Below are 25,846 nucleotides of genomic sequence, written 5' to 3'. Positions count from 1 at the left end.
ATTCATTATAGGTACACAAATCAATCACTCAGAAATTCTTTGACAGTATAAAAACATTTATCAACTAACCATTCATAAAGACATTTTTTAAATTGGTTTACATGCAAGTCAGTGATAGAGTCTGGAATTTTATTAAAAACTTTAATGGCCATTATAAAACAGTTTTTACTGTAAAGGGTAGACTTTATAGCCGGAAATTTAAGCCTGTTAGGATGTCTTCTACTATATAGGTTATTATGACTATATGTCGTGAAAAAATAGGAATATTTTTTTACAAATAATCCCAATTCATAAATGTATAGGCATGGCAGAGTTAATAGGTTCAGCTTTCTGAACCAGGGCTTACACGAGTCCAACGAGTCTAAATTGCACATTGCACGAATGCATTTTTTTTGGATAATGAACAAGGATTCGATTTCACTTGAATTTCCCCAGACTACTATACCATAACGTAGCACCGACGCAACGTATCCATGATAGGCAAGAAGGGAAAGTTTTAGATCATTAGTTTTTCTGATTCTATATAAAACATAGACAAAACGATTTATTTTAGTACACAACTGTTCTACCTGCAATTTCCATGAGCAATTAGAATCTAAGGTTAGTCCCAAAAACAAAGCGCATGAGGACCTCTCAACTCTTTCTCCTCCACAGAATAGATTTATATTTGGAGGCACTTTTTTCGTGTTATGGAATTGCATAAATTTAGTCTTGGATACATTAATAAAGAGGTTATTACAACTGAGCCATTTTGCAACTTTGTCTACCGTATTGTTAATGTCAAATTCATAATTAATAATGTCATTGCAAGTGATAACAATCGAAATGTCATCAGCAAATAATATTGTTTGAAATTCAGTTACATTAGGCAGGTCATTAATGTAGATTAGAAACAGAAGTGGCCCTAAAATGCTTCCTTGAGGTACACCGTATGAATTTATCTTTGGACATGATCTAAAGTATTTTAGTTTTTTAGATTTTTGATCGACTTTGGATATTTCGACATACTGTCGTCGGTCATCTAGGTAACTACTTAGCCATTGCAGAGCACGACCTCTCAGGCCATAAGACTCGCATTTCCGCAGAAGTCTCTCATGGCAGACATAATCAAAGGCTTTGGTCATATCAAACAGTACCACCGCTACATGATCTCCTTTATCAATTGTTTCCGTAATAGTTTTGATCAAATTAAATGCAGCTAAGGTTGTTGATTTACCTTTTTGAAAACCATTTTGATTATCTTTTATGACGTGGTGCTTTTGTAAAAACAGTGAAAGTCTTTTATACATAGCTTTCTCAAATATTTTACTAAATTGTGATGTCTATTGTGATGTCCATTGCAATAAATGTATCTTTCTTTCTTTATTTGATTTGATAAAAAAAGCCTGTCATCTTCCTGGCTACAAAACGTGTTTCTAAAACCTTATCCCAAACATTTAAAATTCAAAATTCATCGGCCAAAAGTCAAGTGATAGGTTGACCTGCTTTCCATACACTCAAATGGGTCGAATGATTCGGAATGAACACGAAACAGTGTTTATTTGCTTCCCAATGGGTGTTGTCATACACGATCCAGGCGGTATCATTTTTGTGTGTACCTACAGTTCAAATAAATCAGTCGTGGCCGTGTGGTTCCGAAGTGGAATAAGAATAAGACCACTCCCATTCTTCCTTTGATATCGTAAAAGGCGAGCAATGCCCGTTTTCACCATCAGTCCCTTAAGTGACCCCTATGGTAACGAATAACAGGAATTTAGTTTTCATAGAGGTCACTTAAAAATTAGGGATTGATGGTGAAAACTGGCATAAAGCTCATAGTAGACTCATCAACGCGAAAAGGGATCAACAACGTATCGCCTTTTGCGAGCTGTCATCGCTTTTCGCGCGCTGTCAACCGCGAGGCGAGGCGTTTACGATACGGTGTGGATAAGTGTCCGTTGCAGTAAGGTTTTTCAGATTCCGTAAAAACAAGTATGCCCCTGAGCAAGTTTCTAGTCGCCATCGGGTCCAATGCAGGTCGCTACCAACCATGCGATGTGGAAGTCATTGGGGGAGGCCTATGTTCACTGTTCAGCAGTGGACGTCCTATGGCTGAAATGATGGTGATGACTTCATTGCACTTTAGAACGCAAAATAACAAGAGATTTGTACGCTAAATCCATTAAGGCCCGATTTGACCAAACTTTTATCCGAGAATAACTCTTGGTATAAATGGCACATTGACAGTTTCAGTATGGGAAATATGTCAAAATGTCGAATAACTAACGATTTATTCTAAGATTAATTTTTACTCTTGTTTGGTCGAATCCACCCTAAATAATAAAAAACTTTCCGTTCAACTGAATCCTGTCAAAAAATCAATAACCTGTCAATCGCATCGGTCATCTGCATATGGCTTGGAATCCGTGACGTCCTATTTTCTAAATAGATAATAGTGGCACTATCCCGTTTATTTACTATCACGCCGCGTGAAAACAGCTATGACGTATGGACTAGGGAGTCCATAATGCATTATAATAAAGGACAGTCTTCTTCTTGTCGTGTCGACAACAAACCTGCACAGTGTCAGCCCAAAACTCTGCTACAAGAGTGGCGTTGTCAGTAACTGCAGCGTTCACTAAATCTTCCTGCGTGCAGTTGTTTAGGCACGCAGGGCACGCATCATGTACTTCATCCTCCAATGTAGGACAACCCCAGGCATATTAAAGAATATAGTTTCAAAAATGGCGTCCGTGAAAAAAATCTTTAGTTTCCACAACAACTGGTCATACAATACAATTTACTTCAAATGTCAGAATATAAATGTTTTGTATACAGTAGATCCCGGAACATATCGCTGGTATTCTGATCGGATGATAGTCCCTATAAAATCCAACCTTATGGCCACCATGGATGGTGATTGGCTGTCTGGCGTTTAGCCAGCTCAGAACTCGCGCATTCATCATCCGTGATTCTGTGACGTATAACGCCCGATGTCATAATTTTTATATGCGGAGGGCATTGACGATGGCGTTTTAACGGGACTATTCCCACCTCTCGTTCCCACCACTGCAACTCCTGTGTAGCCAGGATCTACAGCTTGACCGCCATAAAAACCCAACCAATGAAGGTCAAGTTTGTCCCGAGGGAAAGTAAAACTGTCATTGGACCCGCAACGAAATTAATCAGAAGAACATAGAAGGAGTTCGAAATTAAGGTTCGACTTCCCTCCATTGCAAAGCGGATGACAGGTGACAAACAAAGGTTTAAAACCTTTAAGAAAAGATTATACACCACGGACAATAAATATCAATTAAGGGGGCCTATCTTATCGTTTCTATTCGCTATCCTGTCTCACAGTTCGTTCGTTTCAGCCAAATGATGTCCACAGCTGGAAAAAAGTCTCCCCAAGGATTTCCACAATGACCGGTCCTGCGCTGCCCGCATCCAGGTACTTCAGATCGTCGGTCCACCTAGTGGGAGACCTGCCCACACTGTGTCTTCCGCCCCGTGGTCGCCACTCAAGAACGTTTCTGCTCCAAAGGCTCTTCAGCTTTACAAGCTATGTGCCCTGCCCACTGAGTATAGCAACTCTACAGGTCTCAGTCTCATAGTATCGTGCAGTTTTTTGAGGTAGGCATTACGGGACTATTCCCACCTCTCGTTCCCACCGCTGTAACTCCTGTGTAGCCAGGACTTCCTGTGCCAGTTTCACCGCCAATAAAAACCCAACCAGTGAAGCCTTCCCAACCAGTTTGACCAGGGTGGGAAGTTTTTTTATTTGGCAGAAGGCAAACGAGCAGTGGTAAATGACGTTGCCCATAGACACGCAGGTCCATTGGCAGGTTTAGGCCAAATTCCCCATTTCTACTTCTTTGCCTGGCCCATTCCAATTTTATTTGGGGTCGGCCTTCTGTATCATGCGTGTCCAGGCGGCTCAGTCCCGGGTCATCCCATTGTTGACTTGGTCCAAGGTCCAAGGACAATCTCCATTTGCCTCTGGTAAATAGAAAGGGTCGTGCTCATGCAGTGGAGACTAACGATGATTCACAAACGATGCTTGCTTAAGTGAAGCAGCAAATCGAATGCACAGCGTTGAATAGAGCTCTGTGATTGGTTCGTGTGTCACCACTCGTCCACGCGCACTGCGAGACCTCATAGTAATGTTTGTTAATACGGGCATAAATGTTTTGATGATAAAAACTCCAATAGAGCAAGGCGTAAGCAACTTTTACAATCTAGCTGTAGGTATCACTGCTGTAAATCTAATATTAGACAATGGACTTCAAAGGGTTGTTTTAGCTGTTTAACGTTCTGTTAGGGCTGCCACGATTTCGATGGTCTGTATAGGACTAACCGAAATCCACTCGGGCTATACCACATGCAAATTGCAAACATCATCATCATCATTTCGTCAGGACGTCCAGTGCTGAAAATAGGCCCAATGATTTCTACATATATGTGTCAGACGGCCTGCATTCAGCGCCTTTATGAGGTCATCGATCGCAGGCAAACACACGCATAAAAATATTTAATTACAGCTCGCAAAAAGTATGTATATTTTAAAAACTAAGTAAGAAGCCCATGAAAAGGAGGCTGACAATAGTCACTGAGTTTCTTGCGCTGCTTCTTCTCAGCACTGGCACTAGCAGTGGTAGGGTTAATACTGTGATGTGTAAAAGTGCTTTTTAAAGGCCTATTTGTAAAAATAAATGAGTTTTATAAGATTTTCAAGTCCTAACTTGGCTGGTCTGTCTGTGTACTTATCAACTCTCATGCAGTGACTTACAAATCAGTTCAGATGAACAGCCCTGTTCCAAACCACAGTTTACGTCGGAAAACAGACGCTGAGTGATTTAAGCGTAGTGTAATGATCACGTTGGCAGTAAACCATAGTATTTGGTACCCAAAGTTTACCTCTTACGCTAAGAACCGTTTTGTGTACCTTAACACAATATTGTACAATGCTTTAAGACGTAGCACACTTATCAACCCGGAAAGGGATCGTAAAGCACGTCGCACATTTATCAACACAGAAAGGGATCGTGACTGTATCAACTCGAGGCGGTCAGTATTCTTTGTATGAAACTCCATACTGCAGCGCACCTTCTGCACCGTAACGTAAACGCCTCGCCTCGCGGTTGACAGCGCGCGGAAGGCGATGACAGCTCGCGAAAGGCGATACGGTGTTGATCCCTTTCCGAGTTGATAAGTCTGCTATAACCTTTTACTGAAAAACGTCCACTGCTGGATATGCTTGCCCTAAAGATGTCCACAATGCCAGGTCTTGTGCTACCCGCATCCAAGCGTGTCCTGCGAGCTTCATCATCTGTTCATTGAGTGAAGTTCTGGGAAGGCTGGTCTACTATACTATACGTCCTTCGGGTGCAATTAAAAAATATGTATACCTATCGTTCTTCTTTAAAGGTTAGGTATCAATCTTTTCAAAAACACGGGACTATTCCCACCTCTCGTTCCCACCGCTGTAACTCCTGTGTAGCCAGGATCTACAGCTTGACTGCCAACAACCGAACCAGTGAAGGTCAAGTTGGTCCCGGGGGGAAGTTAAACTGTCATTGGACCCGCAACGAAATTATCAAAACATAGGAGTTAAGGTTCGACTTTTTACAGGATTTTGACAAAGGTGACTGAGTTTCTTCCGCCACTTCTTCTCAGCACCAGCCCATATTTTGTCCCGCCGAAGTGGTGGTAGGGCAAGCTATATTTGGGACGAGTATAAGTGCCCTGGAAAGGGTCTATGTACTGAATAAACTATTTTAATTTCATTTCAAGTTAAGCACATGGGCATTTTATATAACTTTGGTAGAGGCGATTTTGCTTTGTCTGAGTCAACTGTACCTCAATTTGTTTTTCGTCAATCTTTATCAAGCGTTATTGAAATGTCCTCTACAATACTGAGAGCAGATACTAATATCACAAAATAATAATACGCTAATAATTTACTAATTAGGTTTACTAACAATATTAAAAAGCTGGAGATTTGTTTATTTATTGTGTGCTTGAACGTATATCTCAGGAACTACTGGTCCTGATATGATAGCCCATTTAACGAGGCAGGCTTTAGGCATATAACATCACCCTACAGCCGATAGGGGCAGAGCAGTAAAGAAAAATGTTGCAAAAACGGGAAATAATATTCAAATTATTCACGCGTAGCTACGAAGTCGCGGGCACAGCTAGTTTATCATAAAATGATAATCGAACCCAGTGCCTTCTGAAATTGAAAGTTTCTCAACTTTCAAAATTGAAAGTATTTTTTTTAGTTTATTTTATTATTTTTATTAGTTTGGGTCTCACTGGCAAATATTTAAAATAATAGGTTAATAACTAGTGCATAGTTTAAGTACATTGTTATTTTAGTCAAGAATATGTATATCTTTTTGGAAATAAAATATTTATTTATTTATTATTTATTGAAAAACTTTCAAATTGCAACAAAAATATTGAGAATCGAGCAAGTTTGAGAACGAATGGCCACCACAATAAAAACAAACGTTAGACTTAAATTGCCTAGGAAATAATTCAATTTGTAAATACATTTATTCTATAGGAAGGACCGGACCTAATTATTTATGAGGATAATGATATTTACTCACTTTCGTACTTAGGTACCTACTTATTAATTCTAACTCATAACAAGAGATAAATTGAAACTGAATTTATCCCTATTTTATTATTTTAGTTGTAATTTAGCGAGACTATATTGATGACAAGGATGCGTGGTCAGTTCAGTCTGCACATATTTGATGTACTTAAATTTGACTATTCTTACCGTTAGATAATTCCTGGCAATAAGTGGTGACTGAGTTTGTTCCGGCGTTTCTTCTCAGCACTTGCCATATGTTTGTCTCGAAGCGCTGGTAGGGCCCAAAAGATAAGGAGACATGTAAAGTGCCCCATAAGGGCTACCTTTTTCTTTTTTTATTATTTTCTATTGACGTTCATAAGTCGATATCACTACTAACATTAGATGTAAGAACATTGTTACTAACATAATTGGATCTTTGTAATCTGAATAAATGAAAATTTATTATTATTATTATTATTATTATAAGTGCCACTTGTGGTCTAAACTGAATAAATATTTTTGATTTTGATTTTTTGATTTTTGCTGGTCTAAAAATATCCATGACATCATCATAATTATATCAAGTCATTTAGTCACCACTGCAGTAGTTATACCAGAGGCAAATACAGGATTTGATTTAAACTCCTCACTGGTTGGCCAGACGGGTTGGGGAGACCTGATATTCGCCCTGATAGTCCCTTCATTTAACTTCTTAATTCGAGTGTGGGACTGTGGGCAGACTCCCCACTAGGTGGGCTGACGATCTGGTGAAGGTCACGGGAAGGGCCCCGAAATTCTCGGGGGAGGCCTTTGTCCAGCTATGGACCTCAGTTGGCAGTCAAGCTTCATAACGCCACAATGTCGGTCCGCCTCCAGGATCAGAACTCGAAACTTATCCAGTTGCAGCGAGGGGTGAGACAGGGAGATGTCATATCTTATAACAACAATAATATTTCGAACTTTGGATGCCTTTGGATGTAGAAGCATCCCGAAGGTTTACATTATAATATCTATAGATTCAAGCAAAATAGTCACGCAATGATATACTGATTGAGATTAATGCCTATAATGCGCTGCAACGCTTTGATCTCTATAATAAATAACGAAAGCGAAAAATAATCAGGTCTAAGCCAAGAGCAGGAGCGGGTTACAAACATTTTAAATGTAATAACTATACTACAACCTGCTCGAGTTAACTGCGCACCGGCTGCCGTGACGTCACGTCGTTCTGGTACGGACGGGGCGGGTGAGTGCGAGGGAGAGTCGCATTCCAGCGACGTGCGCAGCTAGCTCAATCGGGTTGTACAGTATCTAACAGAAGTAAGGTATAATGAATGTAGGTAGGTACCCCCTCCCCCCCCTAATACCTACTCTAAATAAAAACAGCCGCTTAGTTATGAGTATGACGTCACATCTTGAAGTTAGTTTCTTATACCGATATTTTATAAATCTTTGCCTGTGTTGATGACCTCAACTCTCGTTGAAAGAAAGTGTGGCGACACCACATGACATACGTCCGCATCATACCGGCAGCACCGCCGCACTGGACGATGAGAGCTGCTTTGCCCTAGACTACGACTAGACTTTTTATTTTAAGATGTCGGTAATCTGTTTTTATTTATTTCTTGAAGTACCCTTGTTTATGTGTAATATTTATGTTGTGTGAAACAAACCTATACTAACTTCTTGCTGTCCTTATCTATCTTGCTTATTAATTAATATTCGTGTACCGTCTTTTAAATGTTATTTCCATGTTGTATGAAACAGATGTATTTGTAAGTTCAGGCTATCTCATTCTAAATTCAGTATCAATAATTTGTGTACCCTCCATCTTATTTATATTTGTGTAGTGTGAAATAGATATACTTTTCTCCTTCTGTCTCGCTCTGACCGTTTATGATAATGTTTGTAGGTAATCGTTTTATTGTCTCACCCTAAAATGTTTGTAGATGTTATCTGTGAAATAGGTATATGTTTTGTCCTTGTCTAATATTGTAAATATTTTCCTATATAAGACCGTCCGTTTTCAAAATAAATGTTCATTGTAATTTGGAGTCAGCCTTTAATTGACCACACATAGCCCCTCTCAACAGTGGTGACCCCTACCGAACACATCATACATCAAAATGAACACAAACCCTGAGGGACGGCTGCCACATAATCATCGTCAACATCTACATGATGCGCAACAACAAGAAGTTTTCGCCATCGACCGTCCACACTCATCATCTTCAAGATACAACGCGTTAGAAGACAAGATCGACAAGCTTACAGAAGCTATTACGCAACTAGTGACGCACAATAACCAACGAGGACGTTCGCCCTATCGAAACTGGAGACAGAATCGGCAAGCATCTCGATCGAATAGCCGCAACCGAAGCCAGACGCCCAGCAACTCGCCGTACTGCTACTATCATCGCAAGTTTGGCCACAACGCAAGAAAATGTGCAGACAATTGTACATTCATGAAGAAAAATGTGCCGGAAAACTAGCATTAGCGTTGGCAGAGACGGGCACCAGCGCTAGAGTTCAATCACACCGTCTTTTCGTTACCGACAAGAAAACAAAACTGATGTTTTTGATCGACACCGGCGCGAACATCTCCGTCATTCCCAAGAGAAGTAGCCAGCAAATGAAGCCTACAACGTTCAATTTGTATGCAGCTAACAACACTATAATACCTACCTACGGTGAGAAGACGCTCGAGTTGGACCTTGGCCTACGTCGTCCATTCAGATGGAAATTCATCATAGCCGCCGTCAGCAAACCGATAATTGGAGCTGATTTCTTAGAATATCACAAGATACTCGTAGATATTGCGGGTAGAAGCCTCAGAGATGAAGTCACAAACTTATCAGTGAAGACAAAGATTTCAAACTACCCTACACCAACAATTCGAAGCATCGACAGCAGTCAGAAATATCACGATATATTAGCTGAATTTCCTGAAATAACTCGAATATCAACAATGAAAGAAACACCGAAACACTGCGTCGAGCATTATATAGAAACAACCGGACCACCATTATACTGCAAAGCAAGACCCATTCCGCCTCATCGCTACGCAGCTGTGAAGAAAGAATTTGAGATCATGGTGGAACAGGGCCTATGCCGACCGAGCAAAAGCCCGTGGGCAAGTGCACTGCACGTAGTGCCCAAGAAGAACGGTGACATCAGGGTATGCGGCGATTATAGAAGACTTAACGCTGCCACTAAACCTGACCGCTACCCTGTGCCACGTCTTAAAGACTTCACCTATCAACTCAACGGAAAGAAGATATTCTCCACCATAGACCTCAACAGAGCCTACCAGCAACTGCCAGTATTCAACGCTCACATCGAGAAGACAGCAATAATTACTCCCTTCGGCCTGTTTGAGTTCCCGAGAATGTGCCCAGGTTTGAAGAACGCGGGACAAACCTTTCAACGGTTTATAAATGAAGTGCTACAAGGGCTCGATTACGTTTTCCCATTCATTGATGACGTCTTGATCAGTTCTGAAACTGAAGAAGCCCACATTCTCCACCTGCGCACCGTGTTGAGTAAGCTGAACGAATACGGAATCACTATCAATCCATCAAAATGTACACTGGGCCAGGAAGAAGTCAAGTTTCTGGGCTACATGGTGTCACAGCACGGCATTAAACCACCTGATGAGAAAGTGAGTGCAATCAGTGCATTCCCTCGCCCTAATACTATCGAAGAACTGAGAAGATTCCTCGGCACTGTCAACTTCTACAGAGACGCCATACCACAAGCCGCATCTATACAAGCTCCACTGAACGCGTACCTACATAATAGCAAGAAAAACGATAAAACAAAGATTGTATGGACTGATGAAGCTACACAAGCATTCGAAGCGTGTAAAGTTAGCCTTCAAACCGCAGCTTTACTCGCGCATCCCGCATACGACGCACCGATAGCACTTATGTGTGACGCATCTAACACCTGCGCCGGAGCTGTGCTACAACAATACCAGCATGACAAGTGGCAACCACTGGGCTACTTTTCAAAGAAATTCTCCGATACGCAACAACGATACTCGACGTACGACCGAGAACTACTGTCAATTTACATGGCAGTAAAACATTTTCGCAAAATGTTTGAAGGCAGGCAGCTCACTATATTCACCGACCACAAGCCAATCACTTACGCCCTGCTGAAGAAAACATCTGACACTGAAACTCCACGTCGTACCCGCCAGCTACTATTTATCAGTGAGTTCACAAGTGATATTCGTCACATAAGTGGGAAAGAGAACATTGTTGCCGACTCGCTCTCTCGCATAGAAGACATAACATGCCCGAGTACTATTGACTACGATCAACTTGCATTGGCACAAGAAAAAGACAGCAATTTAACAACACTTATGAAGCAAGACAATCTACACTTCAAGAAAATTGCGATGTCTAATAGTGCAAGTATCTACTGTGAGACATCTACCGCAAACGTAAGGCCGTATCTACCTCAAGACTTTCGACGTATAGCATACAACGCAATACACAACTTAAGTCATCCTGGCATTCGCACAACCCGAAAAATGCTCACTGAAAGATACTTTTGGCCATCGATGAACGCCGACATCAGCAACTGGACCAAAGCGTGCATACCATGTCAAAAGGCCAAGATAAATCGACATACCAGCAGCAACTATACCTCATTTCCACCAACTGAGAGATTTCAACACCTACACGTCGATATCGTCGGGCCACTACCGCCTTCACAGCATGGCCACAGATATCTACTCACAATGATAGACCGCACAACTCGTTGGCCGGAAGCCGTACCTCTGCACGAGATAACCGCCGAGACAGTAGCCAGACACGTCTACGAAGGATGGATCTCACGATTTGGGTGTCCCTCTACACTGACGAGTGACCAAGGACGCCAGTTCGAGAGCCAACTTTTCACATCACTCACTAAACTACTTGGCATAGAGAAGACAAGAACTACCGCATATCATCCGCAGTCCAATGGAATTGTAGAACGGTGGCACCGAACTCTCAAGACCGCCCTTACTGCGAGCCTAAACAGCCGTAACACTAAATGGCTTGACGCTTTACCTACCGTTCTGCTGGGACTACGAGCTGCAACAAGACAAGACACCGGAGTAAGCGCCGCACAACTGACCTACGGAACTAACATAAGATTACCGGGAGATTTCTTCAATAACACCCCGATGACGTCACTACAAAATATGGACTACACCTACGTGGAACGATTACGTCACACTATCAACGAATTCAAAGCCGCTGAACCAGTAAGACACAACACTAAAACTTTCGTACACAAAGATCTCCAATCCTGCGAAAGTGTATTTCTGCGCATCGACTCCGGCCGAAGATCACTGCAAGCGCCGTATGAAGGCCCGTATCCTGTGCTACGTCGAGATGACAAAGTATTTCGCATAAAACTACCCGACCGCGAAGTCAACGTCTCGATCGATCGACTAAAGCCTGCTTACACACTCAACGAAGACATTAACGATCACAACATCACTACCGACATCACTAAGAAGACGCCCGCGACCACTACAACCGCGACGAGAACACGATCCGGAAGAATAGTGAAACCAGTTGTACGCTTCGCTTGAGGGGGAGCTATGTGGCGACACCACATGACATACGTCCGCATCATACCGGCAGCACCGCCGCACTGGACGATGAGAGCTGCTTTGCCCTAGACTACGACTAGACTTTTTATTTTAAGATGTCGGTAATCTGTTTTTATTTATTTCTTGAAGTACCCTTGTTTATGTGTAATATTTATGTTGTGTGAAACAAACCTATACTAACTTCTTGCTGTCCTTATCTATCTTGCTTATTAATTAATATTCGTGTACCGTCTTTTAAATGTTATTTCCATGTTGTATGAAACAGATGTATTTGTAAGTTCAGGCTATCTCATTCTAAATTCAGTATCAATAATTTGTGTACCCTCCATCTTATTTATATTTGTGTAGTGTGAAATAGATATACTTTTCTCCTTCTGTCTCGCTCTGACCGTTTATGATAATGTTTGTAGGTAATCGTTTTATTGTCTCACCCTAAAATGTTTGTAGATGTTATCTGTGAAATAGGTATATGTTTTGTCCTTGTCTAATATTGTAAATATTTTCCTAAAGAAAGAGAAACATTTATTACGATGAAAATCACTTAAGAACAAAAAAGGTAGGATGGAATAAAGACAGAAATAGCACATAAAAACACATTACAAGGAAATAAAAAGTGAACTGAGCAGTGCCACCCTATCGTAACAGCGATGCCCATCGCAATGGGACCCCACTCAGCATATGCCGTGGTCCCCGGTGAGGAAGGCCACGACGCTGGTTTTCAGTGCCGAGTCATGCCGCCATGCCGTTGCGCGACCTAATGTTGCCCTTGCCGCTACAGTACGTTACTTGGCCCAAAGAAAAGCACAAGTAAGATTTTCATTTCCCCCGAGACGAATTGGGGCGCGCTAAAATTACGTCTTTGTAATTTTTCTTACGTATACCCACACGTTTTTATTGCCCTCGACGTGTCTTGCTGTCTAAAGGTGTATTCACATTTGTGAGAGTCCCTTTACGTCAAATTAGATAACGTCGAGGCCCGCTTTCCACCAAGGTGGAGCAGAGCGGAGAAGTTTGAATATGCCCGTGTGTGTATTTCGTGACACCTAAAGTAACCAAAGACGTGATGCCCACTCTAGTGGAAAAAATAAGTAGGTATTTAAAACTCATAAGACTCATTTATTTTTGCAAATAGGCTTTCAAAAAGCACTTTTACACGTCCCAGTATTAACCCTACCCTGCTTCGGGACAATAAATGGGCCAGTGCTGAGAAGAAGCAGCGCAAGAAACTTAGTCACTATTTTTTATCATGTTGAGACGGTGGCCGATGGGGCAGGAAAGTTCTCGAGTGACGACCACGGGCTGGAAGACGTAGCGTGGGCAGGCCTCCTACTAGGTGGACCGATGATCTGGTAAAGGTCGCCTGGAGCCTGGATGCGGGCAGCGCAGGACCGTTCATTATGGAAAATCGTGGGGGAGGCCTTTGTCCAGCAGTGGACGTCATTTGGCTGCAACGAACGAACCTTGTTGTCAGACATAATCCAAAGGCGTCTGACATCGCATGAGTAATGCATTATCTCCAGTATCGACGGTTCAACGTCCTACTTCCAGAACATACCAAAATAGCGTGCTATATTTAGCCCAGTACAGGACTACATTGAACTGGATTCTTGCGGTTTAACTGTCAGGTATTAAATTAAGTTAAACAAAAAAAATTACGAGGTTGAGTTTCTCTTACTACTTCTATGTACCTAACATCTTTTTATTATGTGTTCTGATTCTGAAGTATTTAAAAGCAATTCAATGTTTTAAAACAAGGCTCTGAAACTACTGGACTGATTTGAAAAGTCCAAAATTTTTATCTGATGAATAAAGGCATTTTTTATTCAAAAGCAAACTTGATTGAATGATATAAACATTATTAAGTCTGCCAAAAGTGTTTATATTTTTTTGTTAAATACCTACCTAGGTATCCTAAAGTTAGTTAAATGGTTATGATGATGATGATAATTGGGACAGTGCTGAGAAGAAGCAGCGAAATAAACTGTCAATCTTCTACCTCAAACTTGTTTCATATACTATTCTGGATTAATATTTTTCTCCGCGAGCAAGAGCTAGTACTTAATCCCATAAAATAATTCAAACTATCAAATAAACCTGTCAAATCAACACTAAAAGAAAGATATCAAAACATATAAACTCGCAATCTTCGAAATTGAACATAAATCTTGTGTAAACTCAACTAAATTATCGCAAATAAACAGTAGAGTCATAAAAGATGTAAATCAAAATGTAAACTAGTTCTCTATCTATAGTATAGTTCGTGATTCAACTTCTGGCTAGTAGTAAATAGTACCTGCTAGTTAGTACGGGACTATTCCCACCTCTCGTTCCCACCGCTGCAACTCCTGTGTAGCCAGGATCTACAGCTTGACCGCCAACAACCCAACCAGTGAAGGTCAAGTTTGTCCCAGGGGAAAGTTAAACTGTCATTAGACTTGCAACGAAATTAATCAGTGCCAAAATACTGCTCAAGATTGAATAAATATTTTCGATTTGATAAATAACTGTTACACTGCAATAAGGTCAGTCATATTGGGCATCAAATGAAGCCAAAAAACAATAAAACCTCAAATTAAATCCGATTTCAATTCTAATTCTACTGGCCTAAGGACGATATTGGAACAAAAATGTAGATCTGTCTATATGTTGATCACAAATTCACTCCCGAACTCGGAAAAATAAGGAAATCGGTAGAAAAATATAGTTTTAGTTCGAGACCCCATAAAATGCCTCTTCAAGCTTAATGCGACACCGGCTGCGACCTTTTAGGGAATGTGTGGTGCAAGTTAAAAGATATTTCCATTGAAAAAACTTGTTTCCATTTTTACCCCTCTCGTGGTAAGCTAAAACGCGTCAAAACTTAACTTCGAACTCCTCCTATGTTCTTCTGATTAATTTCGTTGCGGATCCAATGACAGTTTAACTTTCCCCCGGGACAAACTTGACCTTCACTGGCTGGGTTGTTGGCGGTCAAGCTGTAGAGCCTGGCTACACAGGACTTGCAGCGGTGGGAACGAGGGTGGGAATAGTCCCGAAAAAAGCTAAATATGCTTGTGTTACGAGTGGGCTCACCACAATAGTCGAGCGGCGTGGATCAAACCCGCGTTCTTCGGATCACGAGTCGGCCTGTCAAACACCTTCACCGTTCGGCTGTCGACGCTTATAGCAATAAAATCTTGTCAATGGTGATATGGTGAAACTTGGATCGGTGACCGTCAAATGATTTGTACTTAGCTTGGTACCTGGTACTTACCAAAAGGAGCTTTTGTCCGCGGCTTTGCCCGTGTTAAGTTCAGTTTGTCACAGATCATTATAAGTTATAGCACAGATTACTAGCTACGTTATTTTGATGTAAAACATTATTAAGTTTTATCAAAAGCTGTTCAGTTTTTGGATGAAAGGATAAAAAACATTACTCAGAAACTGGGATGACTTTTCCGTACGTTCGAAGTGATTTCAAAGGCCCGATTCGACCAAACTTTTATCCGCGATTAACTCCTGGTATAACTGGCACATTGACAGTTTCAGTTTGGAAAATATGTTGTCGAATAACTGACGATTTATTTTGAGATTCATATTTACTCATGTTTGGTCGAATCCACCCTAAAACTATTTTAAGTAGCCTATTCTACTATCAATTTAATTCTTATCATTTTACGGCGAACCATAAAGCTGGTTGTATCCAATTTCCTTTTATAACTTAAACCATACGCTCTGGAATTTCATATCTCTTCTCACCCTATTAGAAGATATAGCTAGGAAAGACTTAGGCTCGTAAGAAATGGATTTTCTGCAATTCCAGCTTTTGTTTCGGTTAGACAGAGGATTTTAGGGTTTTTTGCCGTTTTTTTTGCAGGAACTAGTTTTTGCGGTTCCCGTTTAGTCATCATCATTATCATCTCAGCCATAGGACGTCCACTGCTGAACATAGGCCTCCCCCAATTCTTTCCATGTTGACCATGTTGCCCGGTTGGTAGCGGCCTGCGTCCAGCGCCTTCCCGCTACCTTTATGATGGTCGTCGTTCCACCTTGTGGGTGGACGTCCTACGCTGCGCTTTCCGGCACGAGGCGTCCACTCCTGAACCTTGATGCCCCATCGGCAGTCAGTTCTGCGTACTATACGTATGTACGGCCATTGTGCATTGTGAAAATCATTGGGTAAGGAGGCCTATGTTCAGCAGTGGACGTCCTATGGCTGAAAATGATGATGATGGATGATGCTGTAACAAATATTTACAATCATTTAAATTACAATTATCACTCAATCTCCTCAATTTTACTCTCAAGCTTCTCTATGCGTTTGAATTTATTTGTCGACTAGCGGCCGCCCGCGACTTCGTACGCGTGGATCCCGTTTTACCCCCTTAGGGGTGGAGTTTCGTAAAATCCTTTCTTAGCCTACTTTCTAGCCTACGCCATAACATCTACCTGCATGCCAAAATTGCCAAATTTCAGCCCGATCCGTCCAGTGGTTTGGGCTGCGCGTTGATAGATCACTATGTCAGTCAGTCAGTCAGTAACCTTTGAGTTATTGTATTTAGATTTGTGTATCGACAGAGTAAAGATTCAAAGTATCGATTAAAGCAACAATCTTCCTAAACATAATTTGAATTCAGTTATTTCGCCCGCTGATCACACCAGCTTTACATTATCATGTAAACAAGCGGAAATTTATTCAAAATCATACAATGTTATGCAAAGTATTTGAAGCTGGCTTACCGAACATTGTTATTTTACTCGAATAGTAACGTAAATTGGGGTAGGGAACTACGTTATAATATGTATACTAGCTGTTCGTACGCGCGAAAATACTTAGTTTGAACAATATTTTCCGTTCTTGTAACATTTTTCTGTACTTCTTCTTCTTCTTATTCGTTACGCTCTTGGCAGAGCGGTCGTGATCACGTTGAGGCGTTGTTCACATCGGTTGTAGAGGCGGTTTTCTTTATTACTCCACCACTATTAGCTGTAGGGTGATGTTATCCTACTAATATTATCCTACTTATAATATTATAAATGCAAAAGTTAGGATGTTTGGATGTTTGTTACTCTTTCACGCAAAAACTACTGAACGGATTTTGATAAAACTTTAAAGTATTATTGTTTATAACCCAGAATAACATATAGGCTATAATTTATGACGATCTGTGACAAACTAAATTTCACGCGGGTGAAACCACGGGCAAAAGCTACTATACTTACTTACTGTCCGTGGTGCATATCTTTTCTTAAAGGTTACCTACTTAAACGTTTCTTTTGTCTCCTGTCATCCGCTTTGCACTGGAGGAGTCGAACCTAAGCTTTGAACTCCTAGATGTTCTTCTGATTAATTTCGTTGCCGGTCCAATGACAGTTAACTCTCCCCCGGGACAAACTTGACCTTCACTGGTTGGGTTGTCGGCGGTCAAGCTGTAGATCCTGGCTACACAGGAGTTGCAGCGGTGGGAACGAGAGGTGGGAATAGTCCCATAGTCCCGTCATTATTATTGATCTTCTCTGGCCCACTTTATTTATTAAATATGTTTTTGAAAATATAGCCGCCAAGCCAACCCTTTTCAGCATTCCACGAAACATATTTTTAATCCTAAAATTGACAATAAATACTCAACCAACCCTCCTAACGACCTGGCAAGTCAATTAACGTATTTTTAATTACTTTTTGTAGATCGTTAAAAGCAGGGATGCTATGGATATGACATTTCAGGTACGGATACGGATATAAGAAATTATTTTGGTCATCCGATTTCTGATAATTTCGGTTACGGATATAGAATTTTAAAAAGTAAAATACACTAAAAGCAAAATTCACTTTTATTTCTTGTCTAATATTAGCATTTCTTTTTACAATCAGTCAAATAACTGTTATTAAAATATTATTCCAGTAACTTTAGACCATAGGTTAAATCTAGTAGTTTTTAGGTACTTTTATTTATTTATTTATTTGTAATAGGTATACAAACAGTTTACAGTCTGGGCTTCATCGTAAAGAAAAAGTGTTAATTACATACTGGACCGTAAGCCAAAATTAGTATACCTACTTTTGGCAGACTTGTTTATGATATTGTGTAGACTTTATCCGAAACTTTTGAATCGGTTTCGGCTATTTTTATTTCGGATATCCGACAGTTTCGGTTACGGTTCTCACTACATAACGTCCCTGATTACGAGGATCTTCCAACGCACTTCAATTAGAGATAATTTTAACGAACAATTAATTGAAATTACTAATGAAGAGGGAAAGATCAAGTGTTACGCGAAGACTTATTTTGATCAAGTTTGATGAAATAATTTTCTAATCGTTACAGCGTTATTAATTAATTATGTTGATCGTCGACTTTCAAAAAGGAGGAGATTCTATGTACTAGAATCGAAATCGAAATCGACTATCATCTTGCTATCGAAAGCGTACTATCATTCCATCTCTTGGTAGACTATAGCTATAGTTCTGGTAACTAGTTCTGGTAGTGAGCCTAAGTTCGTCGCTTGCCTCTCTAACTGACGTATCTGTCATTTTTTTTTTAACTGAGTTAGCTACACCATTTTAATCAATTTCGCAGGACGAATCGATCTGTGTAATCGCCTGAAAATTTTGCAAAATGTCAGTTACGTCAGTTAGAGAGGCAAGCGACGAGTTGTACCACCTTAACTATATTAACTGTAACTATAACCGCTCTCTTGGATGGAGTTTTACTGACTTTAAGTTTTATTTTTTATTTATGTACAGAAAAAATAAATCCCGCAAAAGTGGACCGTTCATCGTTTGAATGTCATAAAGCACATATTTCATACATCTCATATTGTGTTTTTGACATTCAAATTCCAAAGAAAGGATCGGTTTTTTGCGAGACACTGCAAACGGGATGTTCGTGTGAATGACACTTCAAAAAACAAATTACCTACATACATAACCCTTATGTTATTCTTTATGGTCACGTTCGATTTTGTGTACCTAGTACTCTACATGCCGCCTCCATATCAGCAGTCTACTCGAAGCTGCATCTGTATGGATCGTTTCATCCACGAAGACGCGCCCCACCATTCTTCCGCTAATGTTTGAGTGTTATCGGTACACGCTAAATCATCCATGAGTGCACACGCACACTACAATAATGACGCTCGGATTGCTCGGATCAAACTCCCCGCACCCCGCGCTACCCTCGACCAAACATTCGTGGGGCGCGTCTTCGTTGATGAAACTACTATACTCAAAGCTGAAACGGATCTTAAGCCAATCGCTGGAGGTTAACGTTAAACTAATTAAAAGGCCAGTGAGATCCGATGGTTATTCGTTTAGGGAACGACTCCGGAGCGTGGTGTAACTACATTATTTTGGCTGCCTTCACACCGAAGCGAAAGTATTTTAGTCAAAGATAAGACAATATTAATTTTAAAGAGAGAGTCGTCTTCTGATTGATTTTGTTGCGGGTCAAATGACAGTTTAACTTTCCCTCGGGACAAACTTAACCTTCACTGGTTGGGGTTTTTTCCCCCGGGACAAACTTGACCTTCACTGGTTGGTATTGGCGGTCAAGCTGTAGATCCTGGCTACACAGGAGTTGCAGCGGTGGGAACTAGAGGTGGAAATAGTCCCGTCTTCCTATCCTGATGAAGACGAAAATAATGTCAAAGACAGAAGTCACATCACATCATGTCTTGGAATTCATAGTGTAACGTACAACACTGCATGAAAATAGCTATGTAAATGTATACTAATATTATAAAGAGGTAAAGTTTTTGTTTGTTTATTTGTTAAATTGTAAGGGGTAATCTCGGGATCTACTGAACAGATTTTAAAAATTCTTTCACCAATAGAAAGCCACATTATTGCTGAGTGTCAGAGGTTCCGAAACCGAAAAATTCCACGCGGGCGAAGCCGCGGTCGGAAAGTTAGTTGTATAAAATTATGTAGTAAAGTATGATCTTCCATATGGATAGCCGTGGTGGACCACGGGTTAAAAGCAGTTTTGTTTCTATTGCCCATCGTCGATCGTTAGCATAGAATAGAATCCACCGTTAAAAGGGGGTCCTATCACACATTAAACATAGCGAGAAGAGAGTGGCCTCTAGCACGAAAAAGTTTCGACTTCGAATCGTTTGCGTATTCGAATCGCCATCAAAAGATTTAGTAGGAAAACTAACACAGCGCCCTTAGTGAACGTGTCGTAAAGTTAACTTAGTAGGTATGAGAAATGGTTGCACGAAACTTATTTAACTTACTAAGTACTCAACATTAGGTGCGATTGTGGTCAAATATCTGCATAAAAAAAATTCGAAGGTTGAGTATCGAATTTTATGGAATACGCAAACGATTCGAAGACGAAAGTTGTTCATGTTAGAGGTACAGTATTTCACAAAGTTACTTAAAAAAATAAACAAAGTGAGAAGTTTGATTAACAATGAGGTTTCATTTTCATGCGGTGTTCGGCAGTTCGGTGTGACAGACAGAAAGTAACGCCATTAATTTTCATAAGTATCGACAAGGCTCCGGCGTCATATTTACGACACCTAAACTGCTTGCTTGTTAGAAACGTTAGATGGCGCCACTGGAGCTAATGGAAACGCGCGTCATTTAATTACTTTTACCCTTAGATTAAAATGAAAAGAAAAGATACGGTATAAGGCTGCGTTTCCACCAGAGATGTGTGATGCGTATTGCGTAGCGAGGGATGTTTTTTTATGCATAACAAGGCAGGTATTAGACTTCAATGAGGGCTATCGTTTTAGCGCTCACCAGTTTGCGCCACTGTAGAGTAAGGTCCCGTCACTTGCTAGTAGCGAAGACAGTGGCACCATCTGGTGAGTGCTAAAGTGGTAGGAGGACTATCGCACTCATCAAGATGGCGCCACTGTAGAGTAAGGTCCTGTCAATCGCCAGGGGTGCCAACTGTTAAGTATAAAAACGATAGCCCTCATTGCGCCTGGTGTTAAGTGGGATGCAGTCTAGGATGGTAGGACATTATCTGCCCTGTAAGTGCCTATTCACTCTCGCCTTGAAAAGGCCCGGATTATAGTCTTCGGGAAAGACAGCAGCAGGCAGCGAATTTCAGTCCATATCTGTTCGCATTATAAAAGAAAGAGTCATCGAAACGCTTAGTGCGAGCTGGTGGAATGCCAACAATATAGGGATGGTACGCTAACCTGCGTCTGATTCCCCGGTGATGGAAGGGGGCTGGTGGAATTAGCTCGTGTAATTCTTTCGCACATTCTCAGTGTAGCCTGTGGAAAACCGATAGATATGCCACTGAGACGGGTGGTCAAGTTCCTGGAGCGACGCTTCAACAAGGGTGGAGCTGTTGATTAGTCATTTGTTGTGTTTGTAAAGAAAGATCACACAGCTCTGGTGGTAACAGCTTAGCGGAGCTAGAAAAGACTTTGGGAGGACATTGTCAGGTTTTAGTAAGTAGGCCTTCGCCCTGCCCAGGGAGAGCCTGACATAACCCACCGGGCCACATGGAAAGCATTGGGGGAGACCTATGTTCCGCAGTGGACGTCCTTTGGCTGATATGATGATGATGATGATGTATTTTTTTTGTTGCAGTGTGATGCCTAATACGACGACTGGCAGTGGCTTCCAGTGGGATAAACTCTCCCCGGCAGAGTTCCAGCAACTCCAGGAGCTAGCATCGTGTAGGTAACCCTTAATGAATTATTTAATATACTCTGTAAGACTAAGAGCTAGTGAACGCCAGACCTATATTTGGAGCATACGCTGACAAACTTTCAGCATTTATAAAATGACGTAGGTCTGGCGTTCACTAGCTCTTACTCTATATAGAATAGTGTGGGCAGGCCTCCCACTAGGTGGACCGACGATCTGGTGAATGTCGCGGGAGGTGCCTGGATGCGAGCGGCGCAGGATCGGTCTTTGTGGAAATCCTTGGGGGAGACCTTTGTCCAGCAGTGGACGTCATTCGGCTGCAACGAACGAATGAACGAACTCTCTAAACATCTTAGGCTGAGTTATGCACCACCTTTACGAAACGTCACCTAAACGAAAGTAAAACGATAACCGGTATTTTTAATATGGAGTTTGACAGATTTTTGACGTTTGTTATACTCGTAGTTAAAGTAAGATGGTGCAACCCAGCCAAGTTTTATATAAATCTTTTGATAGCGATTCGAATACGCAAACGATTCGAAGTCGAAAGCTTTTCGTGCTAGAGACCATTTATAATTTGAAACTTAACGTCCATGTTCTATGATTCATTTACAAACAAAAATCCTCATATACTTAACTGATTAAATAAAATTTAGCAAAGTGGCCCAGCGCCATTGGGAGTCATAATTGAATAATCACTAAATTGCGATTTGGTATCGATCCCGGTAACCAATTATGTGTATGGACACTGGCCTCGGTATCTATTAGCAAATTACAATACCCATGTACGAAGGCATAGAATAGAGGTTGAAGACTCTTCCTATTTTTTTGTTGCAACATGAAAATGTAAAATCGCTTTGGGTTTTCTGTAAGCTTATTATGTTGCTGATTAAATAAATAATTAAAAACAATCTTTATGATATTTAGACCAATTTTTGGCACATACTCGTATGAACGTATAGTTTGGGATGATGAAGATGCTGTCTTTCGTATTTAGTACTTACTGAAAGGACCTTTCCTTTCTTAAAGCTACGTCAATAAAAAAAAACTGAACTGTCATGGACCATGGTTATGTGAACACAGTTTGAAATTCGAATTCCAAATTCAAACCGATCGGTTTATTGCGGGACTCTACAAACGGGATGTGTTGATGTTAATATCAAATCAAAACAGTTCCTGCAAAAAACGGGATGTCTCTGTGGGAATAAGCCCTAATTAAAACACGTCTTAGTTACTATACCACTAAACAGGATCCTGTAAAGAGTTCCTACAAAAAATGCCCTGACACCATCGTGACCCGATGTCAGCCTATAGAACCCAGTTCTAGTCTCATACAGTCCACACACATTAAAGATTGCATTTAGTTGCAAATTCGCCCTTACTACAACCAGATACGACGCCACAGTTTAGCTTAAACCTGTACTTATTGATCGAGCTGTAGCCATCGGCAGTCGATATAGCAAGGGATCTGAAAGCCGAATTAGCAATGAGCTTTCCAAGAAAGCACTGTTGCAGTTGATTGCCTATAATTATTATAGTTCTTGCAACTCACGAAGGCGAGTGAGCTTTAACTTGTGTGTGAACGTGTACATGCACATAACGATAGTGCAATATCTATCAAGACTTTTGAAAACGAACAGTAGCGAGCCTCCACACATGTTAAGCTCACTTCGTGGATTGAAACAACTATACCAGTTTGATAGATAAGTATAGGATGCAGGATGCTACCAACCGGCCATTATGCAAATCATTGGGGGAGGCCTATGTTCAGCAGTAGACTTCCTATGGCTGAAATGATGACGATGTTGATAGATACCCAATCCCATAGCCCGAAGAATTGTAAAGTAGCAGTGGGTGAGGCATGACTATAGCTCGTAGAAGTTACAGCCGTTGGGATAGAAAAGTTATTGAGTGACGACCATGATCCCGAACACGTAGTGGGTAGGCCCTCTAATGGGTGGATCGACGATTTGGTGAAGTGGCATCAAGCGCCTAGAGTCCTATATGTAGGTAGGCCATCTATTCGGTGGACCGACTATTAGGTGAGGGTCGCGGGAATCACCTTTTAAACAATACGTCTTCCGGTCCGTAGTTGCTACTTGAGAAAGTTTTTTCCTAAACAGCCATTCTTTCTACTAGCTAAGTAGCTAGTTGGTCCAATGACAGTTTAACTTTCCCCCGGGACAAACTTGACCTTAACTGGTTGGGTTTTTGGCGGTCAAGCTTTAGATCCTGGCTACAGGAGTTGCAGCGGTGGGAACGAGAGGTGGGAATAGTCCCGTACTAGCTAAGTGTTCCTTCCACCACCAGATATCTCTTCTAATATTCTTTAATTATTTTCAGATTCAAACAGAAAACTTCAGGATGTCCTCAACGAGTTCTGCGAAGTCAAGAAACAGAGTCCTGATGGGGTAAGTGGAATAACTTCTGAATTTTCTTCTTCTCAAAACACTCCCTTTGACATGAGAAAAGTAACATTTGTGACAGTTGTAACTGATCCCACCACCTGAAGAAAGAAAGAAAAAGTATTTAATCGATGCAAGTACAAAATAAAATAACATCTAAACAACAGGGTACAAGCACCAAAATGGCATCTTCTCAGTATAAGCCATGACCGCAGAGAGTGGATCACGACTGGTATTCTGCGGATGTCAGTTGAGCAAAAAGGCGCAGCCCGCTTAAGAACAGTCGGTAAACAACTTTTAACAAAAAAAGCTCAACTTTTATTTTATAAAAGAATTCACATTTTTCTGGGTTTCAAGTTAAAACTCAATTAGTTTCCAATGAACTGTAATACATTCTTAGTTAGTTTAAATTTGAATTAAAAAGTTAGCCGATCGAGTCGGCGAAATAGTGACGTCATCTACTAGTATTGCACAAAATCTACGGAAGAATCGCGTCATCCATTGTATATCTAACTGCTTCCTCTGATTAATTTGGTTGCGGGTCCAAAGACAGTTTAACTTTCCCCCGGGACAAACTTGGCCTTCACTGGCCGGGTTTTATGTGCGGTCAAGCTGTAAGCTTGGCCCTGTGGGCTTACTCCTTACGTAGTTTAGGATTAATCTGTCTCTGTCTTTCGTGCTGGTATTTCGTATTGCGTGAGAGGGAGGGAAACATCCAGAACTTCGGATCACGTTGTTGGGAATAACCCCACTGGGTATAAGAGTCACAGCGGTGGGAACGAGAGGGGGGATTATTCCCGCGTCTTAGAATGTCCCTTAGGACGAAACCTAGAACTCTAACCGTTAGCGTTTTTTTTTTAAAAGATTTCTGTCCCATTTGCCCCTCGTACTAAGCTAAATACATATTGTTATATCGGCGACAGGGACCGAACCCGCGTTCCCCGGATCACGAGTCGGCCAGTCCGACCCCTTCACCGTTCGGCTACCGTTTTTGTCATTACACAGGACCAGTAAAAAATAAGATCCAGTTTAATTACAAGTATGGTTTAAAAGAGGTGTACCCACTAGCAGCTTCCCGCATTATTTTTTTGCAAACACCCGTACCTTTTTAGAAATTTATTTTCTCATTATGAGTGTCTGAATCTGAAATGCCGGACGGTTTTCAAACTAAAGGTCATAGCAGACTTATCAGCTCGGAAAGGGAAAACACCGTATCGCCTTTCGCGAGCTGTCATCGCTTTTCGCGCGCTGTCAACGGCGAGGCGAGGCGTTTACGTCACGGTGCGGTTGTCTGCGTTGCAGTATGGAGTTTCATACAAAGAATACTGACCGCCTCGAGTTGAGACGGCCACGATCCCTTTCCGGGTAGATAAGTGTGCTACGCCCTTAGACATTATTATTCATATAAATCATGTTTTACGGGTATTATTACTCTCTAAGGAATCCCTTTGCTAGAGGAAGTTCTGAGACGCTTTCAGCATCTTATGTTAAGTATAAGCTACTTACTAGGGCATTGTATGTAGGTTTAATATTAAAATTTATAATGTAATGTACAATCTCATAAAGAACTACCTGTTCATAAATTCAAATTAAGATGAAAATTCTTATGAAAAAGGAAACACAGGTACAGCGAATGGTTATTTATCTGGCAAGAGGAGCAT

General features: G+C 41.1%; 1 protein-coding gene across 1 annotated transcript in view; it reads left to right on the top strand.

Moving 5' to 3' along the window:
- LOC135084803 (diacylglycerol kinase 1) overlaps positions 1–25,846 on the top strand; it is a 91,837-nt gene that overhangs the window by 4,172 nt on the left and 61,819 nt on the right. Inside the window, exons 2-3 of the mRNA XM_063979542.1 lie at positions 21,721–21,809; positions 24,124–24,191. Coding sequence (XP_063835612.1) covers positions 21,725–21,809; positions 24,124–24,191 — 153 coding nt within the window. The 5' untranslated portion in view covers positions 21,721–21,724. The remainder of the gene's footprint in view (positions 1–21,720; positions 21,810–24,123; positions 24,192–25,846) is intronic.

The sequence above is a fragment of the Ostrinia nubilalis genome, chromosome 27 (assembly GCF_963855985.1).
Source record: "Ostrinia nubilalis chromosome 27, ilOstNubi1.1, whole genome shotgun sequence".
NCBI lineage: Eukaryota > Metazoa > Arthropoda > Insecta > Lepidoptera > Crambidae > Ostrinia > Ostrinia nubilalis.
Note: the sequence above shows the minus strand (reverse complement) of the source record. Positions and strands in the feature narration are given on the sequence as shown.